This window comes from Antrostomus carolinensis, unplaced genomic scaffold, assembly GCF_000700745.2.
Source record: "Antrostomus carolinensis isolate BGI_N321 unplaced genomic scaffold, ASM70074v2 scaffold37772, whole genome shotgun sequence".
Classification (NCBI taxonomy): Eukaryota; Metazoa; Chordata; class Aves; order Caprimulgiformes; family Caprimulgidae; genus Antrostomus; species Antrostomus carolinensis.
Window position 1 is genome coordinate 15953 of NW_010298258.1, and position 19264 is coordinate 35216.

General features: G+C 39.5%; 1 protein-coding gene across 1 annotated transcript; it reads left to right on the forward strand.

Annotated features, from left to right (window-relative positions):
- The first annotated feature begins 806 nt into the window (after nt 1-806).
- Nucleotides 807-14610, forward strand: PAFAH1B1 (platelet activating factor acetylhydrolase 1b regulatory subunit 1). Its single transcript, XM_010162392.1, has 10 exons — nt 807-1018; nt 2601-2685; nt 4741-4815; nt 5564-5770; nt 7661-7829; nt 9559-9661; nt 10434-10662; nt 11944-12045; nt 12694-12850; nt 14076-14610. The coding sequence occupies exons 1-10, from the start codon at nt 987-989 to the stop codon at nt 14147-14149; spliced, it is 1233 nt and encodes a 410-aa protein (XP_010160694.1). The 5' UTR covers nt 807-986; the 3' UTR covers nt 14150-14610.
- Nucleotides 14611-19264: the final 4654 nt, after the last annotated feature.

The following is a 19264-nucleotide window of genomic DNA, read 5'->3' on the forward strand; positions in this document are numbered from 1 at the left end:
ACCAGAATAGAAAAAGTAATTTGTCTAATATAATTGTGTGATAATCTACCTGTAAAGTTCACGTGCTGAATTACATCCATAGTCTTTAAAGATGCTGTTTGGGTAAATGCTGGAGAATGGCCAAACATCATGCCACAAATGAGCTTCAGTGACACACGGAGTGTGCCGTGGTGCCCTTGGTGATGGCCTGGTGTGCCGTAGCATCTTCCATGGTCCTTTTCTGTAATTTTCTCTTCTTTCTTTAAACTCTTCCCCAAAGCTTGAAAAATATAGGAGAGCGTTAGCTGATCTCTAGTATATGTTGAAAATTAACTGAATGAACCTTGCTGGGTTTAGTTTGAAGAGAGAAATCTGCAGAAGATTTAAAAAAAAAAATTAAAAATCTAATGTAAGAAAAGAGGATTTGGGGGAGTAGCTTTTGGATAGTAATAGTGAGTGTGAAAAGCAGGCTGTTTGCAGTGGGTCTGAGTTCTTGTCATCACAAGAAAATAAGATGGAGTTGCCCAATAACTAGAACTGGGCTGTGACTGAAGATGTCTCCTTCAGCTCCCTGTTTCTTGAAAGAGAAATGTTGGGAAGAGAGGGAATAAAGAAAGTGTACAAATCTCTCCAGGCTCCTCAGTCCAGGCTGAAGATGTACTAAGAGCCTAATCCAGACTAGGAAAATAAAATTAAGTTTACAGTTTTAGTTGGTTTGTTCTGTCCAGAGTGGTGTTGCAGTCTGAGTACAGAAATCCACGTGTCAGTGCAGAGTGACTGATGCTTGTTTAAAGGAAATTAATGATGTCTCTTTCTCTTCCTTCTAGATGGATTGAATCTTCTGTGTTGAATGCCTCCGGATTTCCTATTGGATTTCACGTCTGGAAAAAAACTTTTGATTTAAGCCACACTGTGGCAGACTGAATTGTGGATCCAGGGTTCCTAAGACTTTAGATCTTGAGGAGGCAGCCACTGCTGAATCACGCTCACCCGACATCGCAGCCACAATGGTGCTGTCACAAAGGCAACGAGATGAACTGTAAGGAATGATTATTTTTAAGTTTGTCTCATTTTCATTAGACCCAGATTCATAAACTTACATAGAGTTTGTGATTTGGTTTTGGTTTTTTATTCTTTTTAAAAGTATGGACCAGGTATCGTTTAGTGTTTGGGTCTCTCTTGTCTGTGGTAAGCTCTCTATTTATTTTTAATGTAGCTTCTTCACTTTTCCAGTAGCAATTCAACCCTTTTATATTAAATATAGTATGTGTTTTACTTTTTTGGTTTGTATACTTAAATACAGTTGCTCTGCTTCTCAAAGTAGAGTTGAAACTATCTTCAAATTTTGATTTTTACAACTGTTTGTTCATTATATCTGGAGAAGCTCTCTCGTTTAAACACATTCAGGATTACAATTTTTTGGTTGTTTGGTAGCAAAAACTTCAAAGAGTACATGTGTTAGTGGGGAGATGGAACTAATGAACTGTTAGGAATGGAAATAGGAAATGACCAGAGACTTAGAGTTCACTTCACAGGTCTGATGAGGAAGCAATTCTTTAGTGTATGTTGTTTATGGGGAGAGATTTGAAATTCCTGCTTGAATGCAGATGTATATTTAGAATTGAATGTCCAAGGAGAGATTGAATATATGTGAAAGGTAGGAAAGAATAATGTGAACAAAGCCATGGGAAGAATTTTCATGTGAAAAGCATGAACTAGGCTTTGTCTGCAGGCTGATAAAGTAACTGGAAGTAATTTTACCTTTAAACCTGGTTAGAAGATTGAGCTTACTTCTCTTAAGCAAACTTTTTGTTGTGTAACTTCGAAATATTTATCCATTTGAAGTAAATTTTGAAAATGCATGAGTTCCTTAGTCTTGTTCTCTGAAACAAAAGGTACTGACTTCTTGTTGAAGTCTTAGAAGAATATTGAAACTTTATGAATAGGTCCAAAACAAACACCTGCTATCTTAGAGAGAGGTTCAAGACAGATTAATTTGGTAATTGTCATCTGTCAAAGTGCGTGATTTTTTGAAGAATAATGTAAAATTTCAAGCACTGTACATTTGGATCACAGGCAGTATCCCTTCCTGTAATGTGACTAAAAGTTATTGTATCATTCTGAAAAACAAAGCTAAGACTTGTTCTATTAAACTGGACGTTTTTTTCAAGTTTAGCTGAAGTAAAATTTTGTACCCTAAACTGCTCTACCCAAAGTTTTCCTTCAAAGATAAAGCTGCAACTTTAATATGTAGATGTGGTTGTTGCCTTTGTATCTGCTGTGGGTTTTGTGTGTGATACAGATTGGTAAGTGTATTCATGCTACTCCAGTGTTTGATAACTTGAGGGGTGGGGGGAACAACAAAAAAACCCCACCAAACCTAAACCAAAAAGTTCATCCTGCTGTTGACATCTTGAAGTAAAATCTGGTTGCCAAATGTGTTTATAAACTTTGCTTGAGCTTTTAACAAACCTGATAATCCTAGGTGTTGCACTGCGTTGAAGACCTGGATGTTGATTGTTCTTTTTTCAAAATAAAAAAAGTCTGAACCAATTCTTCTGCTCTTCTATTCAGAATTGTGGCTGAAGACACTGTTGTTTGGTTTTGTTTTGTTTTTTTAGAAATCGAGCAATAGCAGATTACCTTCGTTCTAACGGCTATGAAGAAGCATATTCAGTTTTTAAAAAGGAAGCTGAGTTAGATGTGGTGAGTTCAAACGAGAGTCTTTGTCTATATTTTAAGTAGAGAGTTCGTCATTTTATGGCATTTGCATCTATTCTGAACGTGTGTATCTATTCTCTACCTATTAGCTCATGCAGTTTCAGAAATGGAACTGGTAAACTCGTACAGCTTATTGCCTTGCCCTGAAACTAAAAAATAAACATTGGATGACTTGGCAGTTTCTGAGCAGAACTCTTACCTTTATCTTCAACTAATGACTTAGGCTTTTTATTTTATTTTTTTTTTCAATTGTCTGGCTACCAGTCATCTATACTGTGCTGAGTTTTTCCTGTAATGACCTTTTAAGGATCCAAGTCCTGAGAGGGCCTAGATACTTCAAGAGGAAAGATGCCAGAAAACAAAGCTAACAAAAGACAGTGTGAATGTATAAGGAAGGAGATACAAAATGGTGTATATTTAAAAAAGAATACATAGCCCTTCAGTGGGCTGACTCCAGCATCTCCATATGGGACTAGAGTGTCTCATGTGGGGAGAGGCTGATAGAGCTGGCGCTGTTTAGCCTGGAGAAGAGGAGGCTGAGGGGGATCTCACTGGTGTTTATAAATATCTGATGGGAGGGTGTGAAGATGACGAAGCTAGACTCTCCTCAGCCTGCTGGTGACTTAGACTAGTCATTTCTTGCAACTCAATCCTGTTGATTTTGTTGATTTGTAACAGATGATTCTTGGTATCATTTTTAAACTTGTCACTTATTAGCGTAGGCAACGTGCGATTCATCTGAGTGTAAGTTCTCTGGAGACACCTGGATTGAGTAGCAAACTTCTGAGAAATCCTTGTCTTTTCTCTGTTACAAATCTTGCATTGTTCTTTTTCCAAAATCGTTGGTTGAAGTTTGACTTAATTTCTCCAATCTGCTTCCAGTGTCTAATAAATAAGTAGAAATGACAAACTGGAATATCATACTTATAATTGAAAATCCTAATACCATTCCCTTATCTGCCTTATCTATCAACCTAATTAAGTCTTCTCTTCCCAAAGGTTAAGAAGGCGATCTAAATAGGCTAGATGGTCCTGAGGGAAATAGAAAATGCAGTTGCTGGAAGTTCCACATTAGTTTCTTGCAAGAAAATCTGAATTGGATGGGGCTATAGTAAAATGACAAAAAAATGTTAAAGGCAGAAATTATTTCAGTAAATGGGAAGGATTCAGGTGTAGTTCTGCAAAGAGTGAGCCATGGCACTGTTATTTTCCCCGTGCCTTTGTTATTCTTCATCTAACTTAGAATGATTCTAGTGCGAGATTGTCATTTTGTACAGGGAAAGAAAGTGCAGCATTTAATTACTCTTCTGTGCCTCTGATGTTTGTTTTTCTGTGTTACTCTTCTTCCACTTTCTTGTGTTAATAGGTGGGAGGGGAAAAAAAAGAGTAATCAGTTCCTGAAGGAAGGGTGCAGGGAGAGTGTACGTAAAGCTTGTCTTTGAGAAGCTGGCACAGAATAATGCAATGTTGTGGTGGTGATTTGGGGTTAACTCTAATCCAGTTTAAAAAAAAAAAAAGAAAATCAGAGTGAGTTTGGGCTAACTGGTTTTCAAGTGAGATGGAGTATATGCAATCCTACTCTTCCACACACAGTTTGTTGGGTTTTATAAGAGTTAGTTGGGCAGAGGGATGGGAGGGGAATCCTGTAACAAAATATGACACGAGATTGTCAGATATGCAGAGCGCTTAAAAAGCTTTCAAGTAATGAAGATAGAAAACAGCACAGATAACAGTTTAGTCATAGTTTTTGGATTTTATTTGCAGAATCCAGCATCATTAATCTATATTGCTGCAGTATTTTTAATTAAAAATTATATTTTAATGTCTTCCTTTTTTTCTGAGTCTGTAAATTGTAGCTATTAAAATTTGAAGCGTGAGTGTTCTGTTTAACTAGTAAAACTGATTATAGTCTTTCCCTTGAATTCCTATTTCTGTGGTTAAGAGATTGTGTTTAAATGAGCTGTTTATGTTACCTTTGAAGAAACACTTCTACAGGCTTTAGAACTAGAGTTATTAATTTATTTAAATGGTTCTCCTCAGAATGAAGAGCTAGATAAGAAGTATGCTGGACTTCTGGAAAAAAAATGGACATCTGTTATAAGATTACAAAAGAAGGTAAGTAGAGGTGAATTTACTTGTTTTAAGTTAGGATTGAACTCAGACATTCATCACTGAACAGAACGTTTCATATTTTCTTTGTTGGACAAATGCAAGGTTTAGAAAATGATGCCTCAGAGGTAAATTCTGAGGACTTGAGTAGGGAAAAAAGCTAAATCCATGTTGTAGAAAATGTTTTGTTTATCTCGGTGCTAGCAGAGACATCCTCTCGGTTTCTTTATAAAAATTTCTTAACTTCAGTTTATGGATTGCATGTGCAATTTCTGAAGCTGGAGAGGAAAGAGGTGCCTTGAGGCAGTTTGTGAGTGGAAAGACTGAATAGCTGTCTCCAGAAGGCTTAACTGGTTTGGAAAGAAAGTAAAAACCTGTGCTGCCATTTGTCTTTGGCCATCACGGTAAAGGGAAGAAACCATTAACTCCAGTGCATTACAGCAAGTGGTTCTATGGCAAGTGGACAGTACAAAACTCTCTTTGTTAATGCTTCACTGGATCTAGGGTGTATTAAAAGCTTTTAAAAAAATAAAAATCTGTGCTAACAATAAAGATCTATCTATTGTAGAGGTTAATATATCTCGAGTTTTATTACACCTTGAGTTTCTCTGCTGCTGGTTAACACGCATGCCATCTCAGGGAGACACACAATTAGTGCAGTAGTAGCCAGTTGGTATTTGGAATATTAATGAATGAAGGTAAATCTTGGTATAAAACTAGAAATGAATGATCTCTTTAAAATTCATAAACTTAGGTAATGGAATTAGAATCCAAGCTGAATGAAGCTAAGGAAGAATTTACATCAGGTGGACCTCTTGGTCAGAAACGAGACCCTAAAGAGTGGATTCCTCGTCCTCCAGAGAAATATGCCTTGAGTGGACATAGGAGTCCTGTCACTCGAGTAATTTTCCATCCAGTTTTCAGTGTTATGGTCTCTGCTTCAGAGGACGCCACAATAAAGGTATGTGTTTGCTACAGGAACTGTGCAAGTCCAAGATGTGTATGTCTAATATCAGTACTTCAAGCTGTTCAAGTGTTGTACTGATGGAAGACTGTTTCAGATTCTGATGTACCATCAGTAGGGACAGTTCTTTCAAGTATGATGTCCTGTGTAATCTAGAAATTTTAGTTTTATGCTGGTCCAATTAATATCTTAAAGAGTATTTTACTGTCCTTTGACTTGAGGAGAAAATCATTAAGCTGATGTGGATTTAGAGACTGGAGAAACAGATAAAGGATCAGTGGGGGAAGAATTCATTTTGACTGCTCAGTAGACCGGGATTGGCACAGTGTATAGAGTAGTGATGTGATGAGAGGTAGGAAGACAGTTGCCTCGAGTCATCTGAAGTGATTATTTTTAAAGCTGAGTTGAAGTGGTTATGCATCTGTATTCTTAACTGAAAATTATTTCTTCCCATTTATTCTAAATGGGACATGCAAGTCCCATGAAGTCACTGTGACTTTCAGTAACTTCAGATGTTATTGTCTTGAAGAGGTTTGTTGGAGTAGGCAAGTAGTTTCTCACTTCAGCATCCAATAAAGACGTGGTTGTGCATTTTGTTGTTGTTTGAATGTCACAGTTTAGGGGAATTATCCTGATAAAGGATACTTCTCATTGTTCCCTTCTATGCTGGTTTGAAAACTCTTTGGAAAAGTGCTGTTCTGAAAAACATTGAGTAGCATATTAAGCTTAAAAATGCAAGTTGTTCTAGTAGTGGCTACCTGTTGGAGAAGATTAAAATAAGATGTGTCAGCCAGATCTAGTTCATGAAAAGCTTTAACCTTTCCTTGTTTCTGCAGCAGACTTGAATATAGATGACTGGGCCAGCTGAAGCAGTGACAGCTCTGTGTGTGTTACAGAGGAGCCTAATTAGCTTTGGGGTTGCTCCCTCTTATGGATGCACTGGATGAATTTCCTTATTCTTGAAGTCAAGCTGTGTAGCTGAGTTTCTGACTGTTGCATTCCCAATGATTGCAGTCTATTGACATGATGTATTCTTTTTGTTGTTGGGTGGTTTTTTTGTGGGTTTTAGGTTATAGTTTAAAATGAAATGTCTAATTTTGTGCTTGAAAGAGATACATTAACATCTGTAGGAGCTTGTTTTGTTTCAAAGGTTTTTGTTTGCAGTTAGGTGGTAGAAGGCTGGCTTAATCAGGAGGCAAGAATAGGGATTTCATGCTACCTTGCAGTTAAAAACTGCAAACATTTATTGAATCGCTGGCAAAGTCTGTAATCTACTAATGTGTGCATATCACACTCTTCAGAGTGGTATGGATTATCATCCCCAAACCAGGGCATTCTGAACGTTGCTCTTTAGTGTGCAGAGTATTTGCTGTTTGATTCTGAAGCAGCAAGTAAATTCTGGAGCCACAGTAAAGCTTGGGAAAGCAGGGACAGGGACTGTTAAAGATGATGGTTTCCCCACCAACTGAAAATGCTCTGTATTGCTGGAGTTAGGGAACTAGTATAGAAAGGGATGGTGAAAGCAGTCTGTACAAAGTGGATTTGTTCTGTCTGTTTTCAATTGATCTTCTTTATTTTTAAGGGTATTGGGTGTTAAGACTTTTAGATACAGTGGAACTTATTTTCCTGCTCTGTTTATAATGCTTTAAGTTAGCTGAAGAACAATTTTCAAGATGCATTAATTCATTTAATTTATAAGCAACAAAATAATATAAAAATAATGCTTATTTTTCTATGCTGTCAGGCTTTTTAAGGCTGTCTTTCTTTGTCTCTTGCTCAATTAATTATTGAATAAGGTGCCAGACTGGCCTGCAGAGTGCAAATGTAAGACTGTAGAATACAAAGAGTAATAGCTTGCTGTTAACTGATTTTCTGTTCACTTGTCAGGTGTGGGATTATGAGACAGGAGACTTTGAACGAACTCTTAAGGGGCATACAGACTCTGTGCAAGATATTTCCTTTGACCACACTGGCAAACTATTGGCCTCCTGTTCTGCTGATATGACCATTAAGCTATGGGATTTCCAAGGCTTTGAGTGCATCAGAACTATGCATGGTAAGGTTCAAAAGGAATCGATTTAGCAATCTGTAAAGTGAAGAGATTTTTTTTTTTATTTATTATTTTAATCCAGGAAAACTGATGATGTGGAAGGGGGTTATAAAGCAGAGTATTGTCCAAAAGAAAGAGGGAGGGTATTTTGATGCTTCAAGTGCTCTGTAAATAAGGTAGATGTGTAGTGTCTATGGAAAGATTTAGCATCTCAAATCTGCTCTGCATGATGCTGTGGGAACCATAATGATATGGAAATGAAATGGCAGTTAGTACTAAAAATTAAGTGCTTACTAGACAATAAAGCTGGGCCTTCAGATAAATAAAAAATTACCTTCTTCACCCCTCTGTTTCCCTGATGTACTGCTTCAGGAAGGAAGCAATTAGTGCAAAAGGTGTTTTGTACATACTGTGCAATCTTCTGCTGTCATGTTTCATTTCAAATGAACGTGCCCTGTGCATTAGGCTCAAAAGCCATAGGCAAAAATGGGAAAGGAAACCAGCCACACCTATAAGACTTTAATATTGACAGCTACTATTTATTTTATAGTCTTGATGTAAAAGCATTTTTATATTGCTGCTTTGTCTTGCTTTTGATATCTTCTTGTAGAAGTGGTGAGTAGGAATAGAGAATGTTTGAGACTTACGAAAATAAACACACACATATATAAACCAAAGAAAACAGAAAGCTGTTGGCTTTTGTGCATACAGTTCTTTAAACACCACAGAACACTACTGTAGAGGAAGAACAGACGTTGCAGCTGACTGATAACAAGCAAATAAAGTAGTGCTACAGGGGCTGGTTTTTTTAGCCTTTAAAGGCGTCTATATGAACACACATGCAGTCTGGGTATCTTCATGAACTGGGTGTTGTAACATGACTGTGAACACCAGACTTGTCAAAAAAACCCTACCCAACAGCTTGTTCTGGATAATGTTAAAATTTCAAAACATTTGATTCCAATGTTTGCCACTTTGGGAAGTTTTAGGTTCTAACTTTTTGTAATACTGGAAATGAATAGTCTTTACAGAGTGTGTTATCTCCCTTTGTATCTTATGTCCCATTGCTTGTGGGATGGGTGAATTCAAAAGCTGAAAGCACGTACATGAGGTCATAAGGAGTTTGTGTTAAGGAAATGGTCCAGATGCTTTTTCCTGACTCAACATTGATAAATATCTCTCAACAGAGTAGAAGTTGCTGTCGTGTATATATACAGTTGGTTCTTACTTGGTTCTTGAATCAATGCAGTACAGTGTTTTATTAAAACCTAGTATCAGATGTCTGGAAACATTCAGTCTTTTAGCATTAAGCTTCTGCAGTGAGGTTTGGCATGCCTCTCACTGAAGACCTGTTCTCCTTTTAAACATCTGCATAGTGCATCAGCATGCTGTAATCAGACCTAACTGATCATTTTAAAGACAGACACTGTAGCAGCTCTGTCTTCTAAACCACCAGCTTTTGTAACTGTAGAAGTGTTGCTTTCAGTGAGTGTCTGGTTTTAAAACATCTGAAAGAAATTTTTGAAACAATTTTAAAGGATGCTCAATGTCTGGTCTATGTGGTTTCTAAAAATATAAATTATTTCATAAAACCTCAAGTTTACATGTAAAGATTATTCCATAAAACATGCACTACTGCTGTAGCTACTTGCCCAAGATAAATGAATAGCAAGTCCTGTGTGCTCTATAAAAACTATTACAGTGCCACTTAATAAAGGTTTTATTTTGGTTTTAGGTCATGATCATAATGTTTCTTCAGTAGCCATCATGCCCAATGGAGATCATATAGTTTCTGCCTCAAGGGATAAAACTATCAAAATGTGGGAAGTCCAAACAGGGTAAGTGCACTTCTGGCTAAACATCAGCACCTGAGCAAAGCAAACATAACCACCGTTACAGGAGATGGGCCACGTGAATCCTCACTGTCAGCAAGCATCATTTGAATTGAGGGGTGGTACTGTCCCCTTCAGAGTAATTCACTTCAGGATTCTGCCTTAAATCATTTAGCACTGGGGTTTAGGTTTTAGTACTGACTAATTAAAACTAATTGGCTTTATCTTTCTGGGAGCTACAAGGATAGAACACCATAGCTCAGGACCAGGTAGGAATATAAATTCAGTGGTTAACCACAAGTTTAGATGGAACATGAGAAGAGGGAGGAGAAATCTGTTCTTTCTTGTCACAGATCAAGGTGTCTCCTGTTTGTTTTTTCTTCTTGCTTGTTTCATTCATCAGTTGTCTCTTTAATCCATCCATTTGCTGGAAGTTGTAGATTAAGGCTGTCTGAATCACCTGTAAATCTCTACTTGTTCTTAAAATACTTATTTAATGCAAGCTGTCCTGTCAGCTTCATTTTTTCCCCAAGCTTCCTGCTTTCTACCTTAATCCTTAATGAGGATTTGCCACGTTTTAACTGTCACTTCTTTCTCATGTCAGCATCCTTTCCATGAACTGTTTTATGGCCTTGTGTATCACCATCCAGGATGGGCACGTGCATGCTAACATATTTCATCTTAACTTCTAAGAATAGGTCAAACATCCTTCAGTTTCAAAGGAGTGGGTTTATTACAACGTTAATTGAGTCATGCTCTGTTTCTCTTTTTTGGATAGTTACTGTGTGAAGACTTTCACGGGTCACAGAGAATGGGTGCGCATGGTGCGGCCTAACCAGGATGGCACCTTAATTGCCAGTTGTTCTAATGACCAGACAGTGCGTGTTTGGGTGGTAGCGACAAAGGAATGCAAAGCTGAGCTCCGAGAACATGAGCACGTGGTAGAATGCATTTCCTGGGCTCCTGAGAGCTCGTACTCCACCATATCAGAAGCTACAGGATCAGAGGTAATGTTTCCAATGCTATTAAATAAGCACACGCAGTAAGGTTTTTGATTATGCACTATATAGAACTTACTGGATACTATTTAAAACAATTCAGCTTTGTTCTCATAGTACTTGGCAGAGGGAGCAGACAGATGAGTATTTTTTGCTCAGTATACTTGGTGTACTGTTAATCCCCCATCTTGGCTTCATAGGACCCACACTTTTGCTTTTTTTAACAGTAGGACCATAGCTTTGCACTAATGAAAGTGAACTTTGGAGAGATGCTCTGTTTCTGAGAAGGTTGAGAGTTGGGACCACTTTCACAGATTTCAGCACAGAAATGTGGAAGATTAGCTTAACTGGCTTAATGGGAAGATGATAAGGATGCTCAACAATTGAAAGGTGTGGGGGGGTAGTGAGTCAGGAATGCAGAAGTGAAGCTGTCTTGGGTGTGTGGGGCTGGAATTCAGCTTTGACCACCATGTCCTAGTGTACAAAGTTAATGACAGGAGAAGGCTTTCTTTAACAAAAATAAATCCCCATTTATGTGACCACAGATACATCTTCTCTGGTCCAGTTACTAAATCTTCAAGAAGGACTTACTAAAGGTCAGCAAGAATTTAATTCTAAGGATGACAAAGTGTAGAAGAAATGACCCAGAAATTGACTCCAATCTCTACTTAAAAAACCCCAAGCATTTCTGCCTTGCCCTCTTCCTCAAAAAGGACACAAAAACCCAAGGGGAAGAGTAGGTACACTGAAGACAGGGACTTGTCTAGTGATGGATTTTACAGACTGTTTCAGTCAAGTTTTACTTACATCCTTAAAAGATCCTCATAATCCTTTAATTAAAAGTAATTAAATTCCAACTGTTGACTTCCTCTTGCAGTGTAACTGAAGTGGTGTCTCCCCTGCCCTCTGCTGGTCTCCTCAGCTGTGTACATCCCACTGCAGCACTTAGCCTTGAGCAGGCTGCGAGTTAACGGTCACTTCACAGTCCAAACATTTCAAGTTCTGAGAACTAAGTCTGTCTTTCATACTTTGCATGATTACAAGTAGAAATAAGTTCAGAGTAGGAACTTTTCAAAAATTCTTAAACTTGCTTCATTATTTTCTACGAAGAATGAGAAGACAAAGGTATGTCTGAACTTCATACTCTTTTTGTCCTGAGATGTCTGACATCTGATGTTGTTAGATCTAATTTTGCTGCTGAGAAATAGCACTCAGATGGGATCTGCTTCCTCCCTCCTCTTTCTCCCCCTGCCCCGTATATGCCATAACTGGAAACCTAATTTTCTGTAGACTAAGAAGAGTGGCAAGCCTGGGCCTTTTCTGCTGTCTGGATCCAGAGACAAGACCATTAAGATGTGGGACATTAGCACTGGCATGTGCCTTATGACACTTGTAAGTTCAGTGGTGTTTTTCTGGTGGTCATAGCTGCATGTGTGAAACCAGTTTTAATGGAATGAATTATCTTACATGTTTATGTTTTCAAGAGAAGCCAGAGTCATTGAAATAAGGCAAACACTGGAAATACACAGTTTTAATGGCTTCTGTATTTCATCTTGTCCTTGCTAAGTGAGAATCTCTAAATACATCATATAAATGCAGGAGTACTGTGGTATATTTTTTGTGATGAGTAGCTTGGTTTGTCTGCAGAAATGCTGATAATAATCTGAATTTTTGTCTCCTGTAAAATGTTGTGTTCTTCCAACGTGTGGGTCTTCCCGCAGGCTGTGGTCTGCTGTTTTCCAGCCTGTATTCAGGCTGGACTAGATGCTGGTGCTGGGGGTGGGGAGCAGAATCAGTGCAGATCACGTGAGGATGTCTGTCTGTTTGCCTTCAAGGACAGGAACTCGCATTGTTGGTAGTGCTGATATAGATGTAATAATAGCAACGGAAGATAAACTTTGAGTTCTGATCGCTTTTAGAAAGCTAAATGCTGTCCTTGCAGGAGCAGGGCGAGGAGTCACTCAGGTTGCCACAGTGTACATTGTAGAATGCTTAGCCTTAAAACATGCATCTGCTCACTGATGTCTCCTTATGCACAAGGTGGGCCATGATAACTGGGTACGTGGCGTTCTGTTCCATTCTGGGGGAAAGTTTATTTTGAGCTGTGCTGATGACAAGACTCTACGTGTCTGGGACTTCAAGAACAAGCGATGCATGAAAACCCTCAATGCGCACGAACACTTTGTTACCTCGTTGGGTATGTATTGTTCTGCAGTGCTCACTGCAAAGTACAGAGCCAGGCAGACAGATTTCTCTGCATCTTCACCAGCTGAAGCTGAGCACCGAGCTAGACGTTCACATTTTGGATTCCAGTGAAGTTACGTGTATTTTAATCAAATAAGGACAGATAAGAATTTTGAGTGCGTTGGAATTTTCCACTTCAGTTGCCAGTGTTGTACGTTGGATCAAGAGTTTAACTGCCAGGGTGCTCTGGAACCTTTCACCAGAGTGCATAGGCATTTGGGAAGTGCTGTACTGCACATCCTTGCCCAGCAAATGAAAAAATAAATTAAAAAAAAAAAAGCAGCTGAGGGAGGCGGGCAGAGCAAAACAGTCAGGAAAAAAAAAAAGGCACTTTGAATTCCGGGTCGTTATTACCGGATCTTGGTGGATGTTAGTTCCCTCCTGCCCTGGCGAAAACAAACCAAACCAGCCCCTCCTTATTCAATTAAGCAGCTAGCTTTACTCTGGAATCTTCTCTGTTGTTTCTTTCTCTGTGTCCCTCTGGCAGTTTGTAACTTCGTCAGTAAAGCTGTGTGAGTTTGGTGAGCAGGGGACCTGGAACTGGCTGCTAAAGTTTCCTAATCAAACTTGACGGTCTAATCAAAACTCAGGGGCTTTGACTTCATTCTGACAGCTGATCAGAAAGGGGCAAAGACAAGTTAGGAGCTGAAGAACGCTAAACCATTAGCATGGATTGGCTAACCTTGGAATTGGCTGGTTCCCAGTGCTGTCAGCTGACTCAGCCCAAAATTGATTTGTATCTATGAAATATTTTGGAATTGCCTGAGAAACAGTACACTTTACACTTCTAAAATACTGGTTCACAGCCTGTACTGTCTACAGCAAAAAGAAAAAGTCAAGTTTCTTGACTTCTGATTCTTGAATCCATCCTATGTAAATACATGGAGTTCTGTCTTTGGTACTGTTCAAGGGTTTTATCAGTTTGAGGTGTTTTGGGCTTCTCTCTGGTGTAGCTTTTATCTGGATTTCTTTTCCATGATAACTGAACTGAAAGTAGATTGTCCTGCTTTACGAAATTACAGCACGAGAGAATTTGCCTTCGAAACTACAGACACGATGAGCTTTGAAATTTAGTCTTTAAGCTGGTGTCACTTTTTGGAAAAAGTAATGACATCCAGTGAGAGTGGAAAATCCTGAAGTTTTGGGCTTGCTTAACATAAGCTTTTCTTTTCTCACAGATTTCCACAAGACGGCACCGTATGTGGTTACTGGAAGCGTAGATCAAACAGTAAAAGTGTGGGAGTGCCGTTGATTGAATTCACATTTGCCCCCTTTTTCCTCTGGATGCACTCAGATACCATGGTTACCCATTGAGCTCTGTTTAAATAAATATTGTCCTTTCATGTAAATTATTCTGGATGTAGATTGAGCTTATTAAATGTTACACACAAAGTATTCATGCATGGTGAATCCAAATTGTATACTGTAAATTTACATACGTTGTCTAGAAGTACCATAGGTTTAAGAACATGGGCTGGCATTGGTCACATCAGACCTAAGAAGGCAGAAGTTGGATAATTGAAATAGGGCACTTAACTGAATAGTTGACAGTGTCGTTCTATGTCGGATAATTATACCTGTTTTTCTTTCTGCTGTCTGTTGGTGCCTGAATTGGTGACCTCATTTGGGAAAAGTTTTGTAGGGCTCTTTCAGAAATGTGTATCTATGTAACATCACTTAAGTGTGCTTAATAAATCTTCTCTAAGAATACTAGATAATAAGGCTGCAATTCAGAATCTTCTGAACCTTATCTGTAATTAATGGAAATTAATTAAACTCTGGAATATTTGTCATGAAACATTTGCCAAATCAACAGATTACACTTGTTTTGGCCTCCTATCACGCAAGGGTTGGTATATTTATATAACTAACTGTAAACCTGAAATAAGACAACAAATCTTAGTAGCAGCTGATGTGATAAATGTATTTATTTTTATTTGGTCATTCAATCGTTAAGCTGTGCTGTTAAAATAAGTTTAAATGGGTTTTTTTGGTTGTTTCTCTTTTTTTTAATGCTAGATGAACTTCCAGGAGGAGTTGTCCATCCCACTAGAATTTAGTGATCTAATTTCCAGTAGAGCTTGATCTCCCAAATGACTGCCATGGTACAACTTGCTGTTTGCTTTCAATGTTTGTTAGAGATGTGCAATTCCTATTACACAACAGTATCGAAGTACACTTCCCTCTGACTCGCAGGAGGTTGGGGTATACAAAGGTTCCTTGGTTTCTTTAGTGCCTCCTTGGAAACCCTTTTGCAAATTAGGTTATACTTACCTGGACAAGGCAGTGTGGCTTGACTAAAAGCGTACTGTGGTTTGCATGTTGAGAAGTATCTTGGGATGCAGTATTGAAATGCTTGGAAGAAAGCACTAAATACCTTGAGAATCAGATTATAATGGCAGATACAGATTGATACAGGGTTCTAAAAGAAAAAACAAAACACCATCAACAAAGCAAAGTCCATCTGTGGGAATGATGCTATCAAGTAAACATTTAAAACCAAAACCAAATCCTATCAGCAAAACTAGCCCGACTTGGTTATTAGTATTTATGTTGTTTGGTGTATACAATTTTTAATTTGCATATCCCTGAAGTTACGTATTTTGATCTGAAGTGGATGAAAATATTATAAATTAATATTTTAATCAGCATTTTTGTGACAAATTCCATTGTAGATAACTAAGAATTACGATATTTATCAAACTAACCTGGTCTTTTTAAAAACCCACTTTAAAATTTACAATGTAATGAAATACCAGTCTGATGTTTTAACAGGTGAATTTGTGCTTTATTTTATTCGTTCGGTTTAATACATGGCTTTTAAAACTATCCCTTTTAAAAATAAGAACCCTTGACCAACACAGGGTCGGCTGGAGGGTGTACACACTAAAATGGTGAGGGGTCTGGTGGTTAATTTCCTACAGTCACCACGGAAGGATCCTTCCACGGATTCTTCTGTGTGGAGGAGATGGATTTCAGTCTTGGATCCTGGCTGAGACTCGCCTCTGGGAAGGGGTGGAGGAGATGGAGTTCTGATGTGGGGGGTTTGGAGCCAGTTTAAGATTCAGGATAATCTCTTAAATCCAGTGGTTTATGTAATTTTCAGTGTGTGTTTCTGCAGTTAAGCATGCACAAATAAAGTATTTTTTTGTTTGTTAGCTGCTTGGACTGGAAAAATTTGCTGCTTTTTGTCCTATTTGAGAATTCCAGATACACAGGTAGGGCATCTTAAAATTCCTCAGTGCATCTGCAACTGTAAGGTAATACGTCTGTTTAATTCCTGATAGGACCTATAAACTTTATTTAAGTATAAAGTAAACCACACTCGTGTACATAATTCATAAACAAGAGTGAGAAATTAAAGGTACCTATGAAGTGGAAGTTGTCTACTGCATTTTTTCCCTTTAGCATACAGCTATTTACGAGGACAGACAACCGACTGAAGTCATGTCAGCAGCATTTAATTGCTTGTGTGAAACACTCTGCAAAGTGCTTTGGCAATGCAGTTGGCATCCTTCTCCTTGAATAAGCAGTGAATAATCTCAGGGATGGTCCTGGATGGATCAAAAGTTCAAGCCCTGTTTAGACAAAACAAGTGCAAGCCCCACCACAGGAGCTGGGTTCGTCAGGGTTTCCCGCAGTGTCGCTCCCTGATGCTGCACCGCGCTGAACTGCTGCTGTCTGCGGCGTTTGTCAGCTGATCCTGTGCCTTTCCTGTCATCATCAGTACGAGAATGAGCTTACTGGGTTGGATGCAAAGGAATTTACTATTGGAGGGTTTAAGAGGTTCACTGCTGCTTTGTCACTTTCCTTACTAAATTGGCATCGCTTAAAAATAACTATATCCAGACTATGTTACCAAATAGACAATACAGACTTTTTGGCTTCAAACCAGACAGACATTCCAGTGCCACACTAATGCAACGTGCCCAGGAAGTCTTAGATGCATTCTAAAAAGTGCAACATTTATTGTGGTTTAGACATAATCGGGAAGTTGACGTTTTATAGCATCTTGCACTTTAGAAGATTTAAAAACAAACAAAAACAAAACCGTCCTGCTTTTGTGTGTGGTGTGACCAATGATGTGCCCGGGGCACTAATTAAAAAGAAAAAGAAAAAAAAAAAAAAAATCTAGTTGCTAGCAAGTTGTCCAAGGGCTGTGGAGCACTGTAGTGTTTTGAAAGCTTTGGCTATAGACTCACCGAGCCCAGTCTACTTATACTGTCAGTACCCTGCTTCTCCTGTTTGCCTCCTCCTGTTTTTATGTGAACTGCCTGATAATATCACTCTTAAATAGCTTTTGACTCGGGTGAAAGCTGTTTAAAAGAAAAAGATTCTTCTTTGTTTTTGTAGACAGTGGTGGCTTGATAATCCTTTTAATGATTTGAATATTAAAAAAAAACAAAACAAACCTGAGTTGAGTGAAGGAAAAACGCACTTAGAGTGAGTTATTTGCTCTCCAGCTGTACATAAAGTCCAGTGTATTTAAAAAAGTCAATACCGAGAATCTTCTAGCAAAGAATAGGTGCATAAAATGGTAGAGATACAGGTGTTGGCGTGAGTGGGGAAGGGTGAGTTGGATTTACAAGTCACAACTGGATTTAACTGGCCTTTTTATCTTTCCACTGTGTCATGTAAGTAGCTGCTTTCTCGTCCTACCTACCCCTCGGGCTTCCCCACCTTCATCCTGAAGAGACGTTAGCAAAATCTTCAAGGTTTAGAAGTTGATCCTGACATTGACACGAAGGCAAACATCGAATTTTTTCATAAGAACGATGTTAGAGGTTGCAATTGGAGAAAACAGTTCCCAGACTGTAGGAGTTAACTGAAGCTATTGACACAATTGAGGAAAAAAAAAAAAAATCAGTAAAGGAATGTATATAATACTGCTCTGTGTTTTACAGTAAGATTTGTTGCTCTCAGACTGTGTAAAACAAAATTTATTCATGTTTTCTGCATATTAAAAAAATCTTATTGTACCAATTGGTAAACTATTAAATGCATATAAAACTAGATGTGTTTTTGTTTCCTTGGATGCAAGAATTAAAACTTATTTTGAAGAAAGCTGTTGGTGTTTCACCCTTCAGATATTGCTCCACAGCTGCTTTTTCTTTTAGCTAATTTGCAGTCTGAGGAGACGTGGGGGGCGTTGTTAAGGCGGCTGGTTACAGCTGGAATAGGCACAGGCTTTATTGGGTAATAGGGTGAAGTGAGGTTTGATCTAAAATGTGTGTGTTTCTTGTGCTGGTTTCACAGGTGATCGGGGAGAGCGTTGTTCCTCGCGCTGTGCTGAAGGTGGGTGCTGTCCCTTCCCCTACAGCGGCCGCCTGCCTGGCTGTGCCCTGGCTGCTGTGCCCTCCCTGGCCGTGGCCTCGCTGGCCGGGTGGCTCTGGCAGAAGCCTCTGGCCCATCAGCCTTGGCGCTGCAGACGGTGCTGTCCCCTGGAAGTGGCTCAGTGGAGTTCCAGGGCAGTGGTGGGAGCAGAGCGTGCTGGAGGTGCTGGCGTGTCCCCGTGTCCCGCTGGAGGTGTTGGTGCGCACGGGAAGGTTTCCTGCCCCACTGGGAGGGCTGGTGGCCAGTGTTGGTGCTGGGAAGGGAAGGGGTGTGTGACAGGAGCCCCCTCCCTCCCTGTCCTGTCCTGTTGCTTTGTTTGACTGGTTTTTGTTTTGTTTGAGGGTTTTTTTGGTTTTGTTTTTTCTCCTCTTACCTTGAACCCTCAGACCAGACCTGGTGAGAACCATCTGTTGCTGTGTCTTTCCTGGGCTCTGCTGGAGCTGTTGACCCTGTGGGGTGCACTCATTGAGCCTGGGGCTGACCTGGCTCTGCTTTCCAGGGCAGCAGCAGCCGGGCGGTGGAGGAGCTGGGGCACTGAACGGCTCTTGGAGTGGCTGTTTTCATGGGGGCGAGTTCTGTTGTGTGGAGTTTGCTTTTCTGTAGTCTGAGTGCTGCTTAGAAATGTCTGAGAGCCTTGAGTGCTGCTTAGAAATGGGTCAGTGAACTTAAATGGAAGTGTGTGTTTCTTCATTGATGGAAGAGCAGGACGTGACCTTGACCATGATGTGGGGGAGAGGATGAAGCAGAGCTCCTGCCAGCTCTGCTCTGTGTGAGCATCTCAAAAAAAAAGGAATGGACCTGGGATGGGCTTTTGGAGCAGGTTGACTTTCCTTGGGGAAAACCAGCCGAATTTCAGGCTCTGCCACAGCCAACGTGTGTGTCAGGTGTCCTGGCCGAGGTGAAGGGGTGTCCTGAGGTGGTGGTGGAAGGGGAAGCCTCCTGTACCCCTGTAAACACAGGATCCTTATCAAAGAGATATTAATGTGTAAGTTGCTAAGGGCAGTCGGGGTAATCAAAGAATTTCCCTTTCCCC

Excerpts from the sequence above, each read along its gene's own strand:
- PAFAH1B1 (XM_010162392.1), top strand. The coding sequence starts at position 987 with ATGGTGCTGTCACAAAGGCAACGAGATGAACT. Across the intron at positions 4,816-5,563 it reads TTATAAGATTACAAAAGAAG|GTAATGGAATTAGAATCCAA; the intron begins GTAAGTAGAGGT and ends TCATAAACTTAG. Across the intron at positions 12,851-14,075 it reads ACACTTTGTTACCTCGTTGG|ATTTCCACAAGACGGCACCG; the intron begins GTATGTATTGTT and ends CTTTTCTCACAG.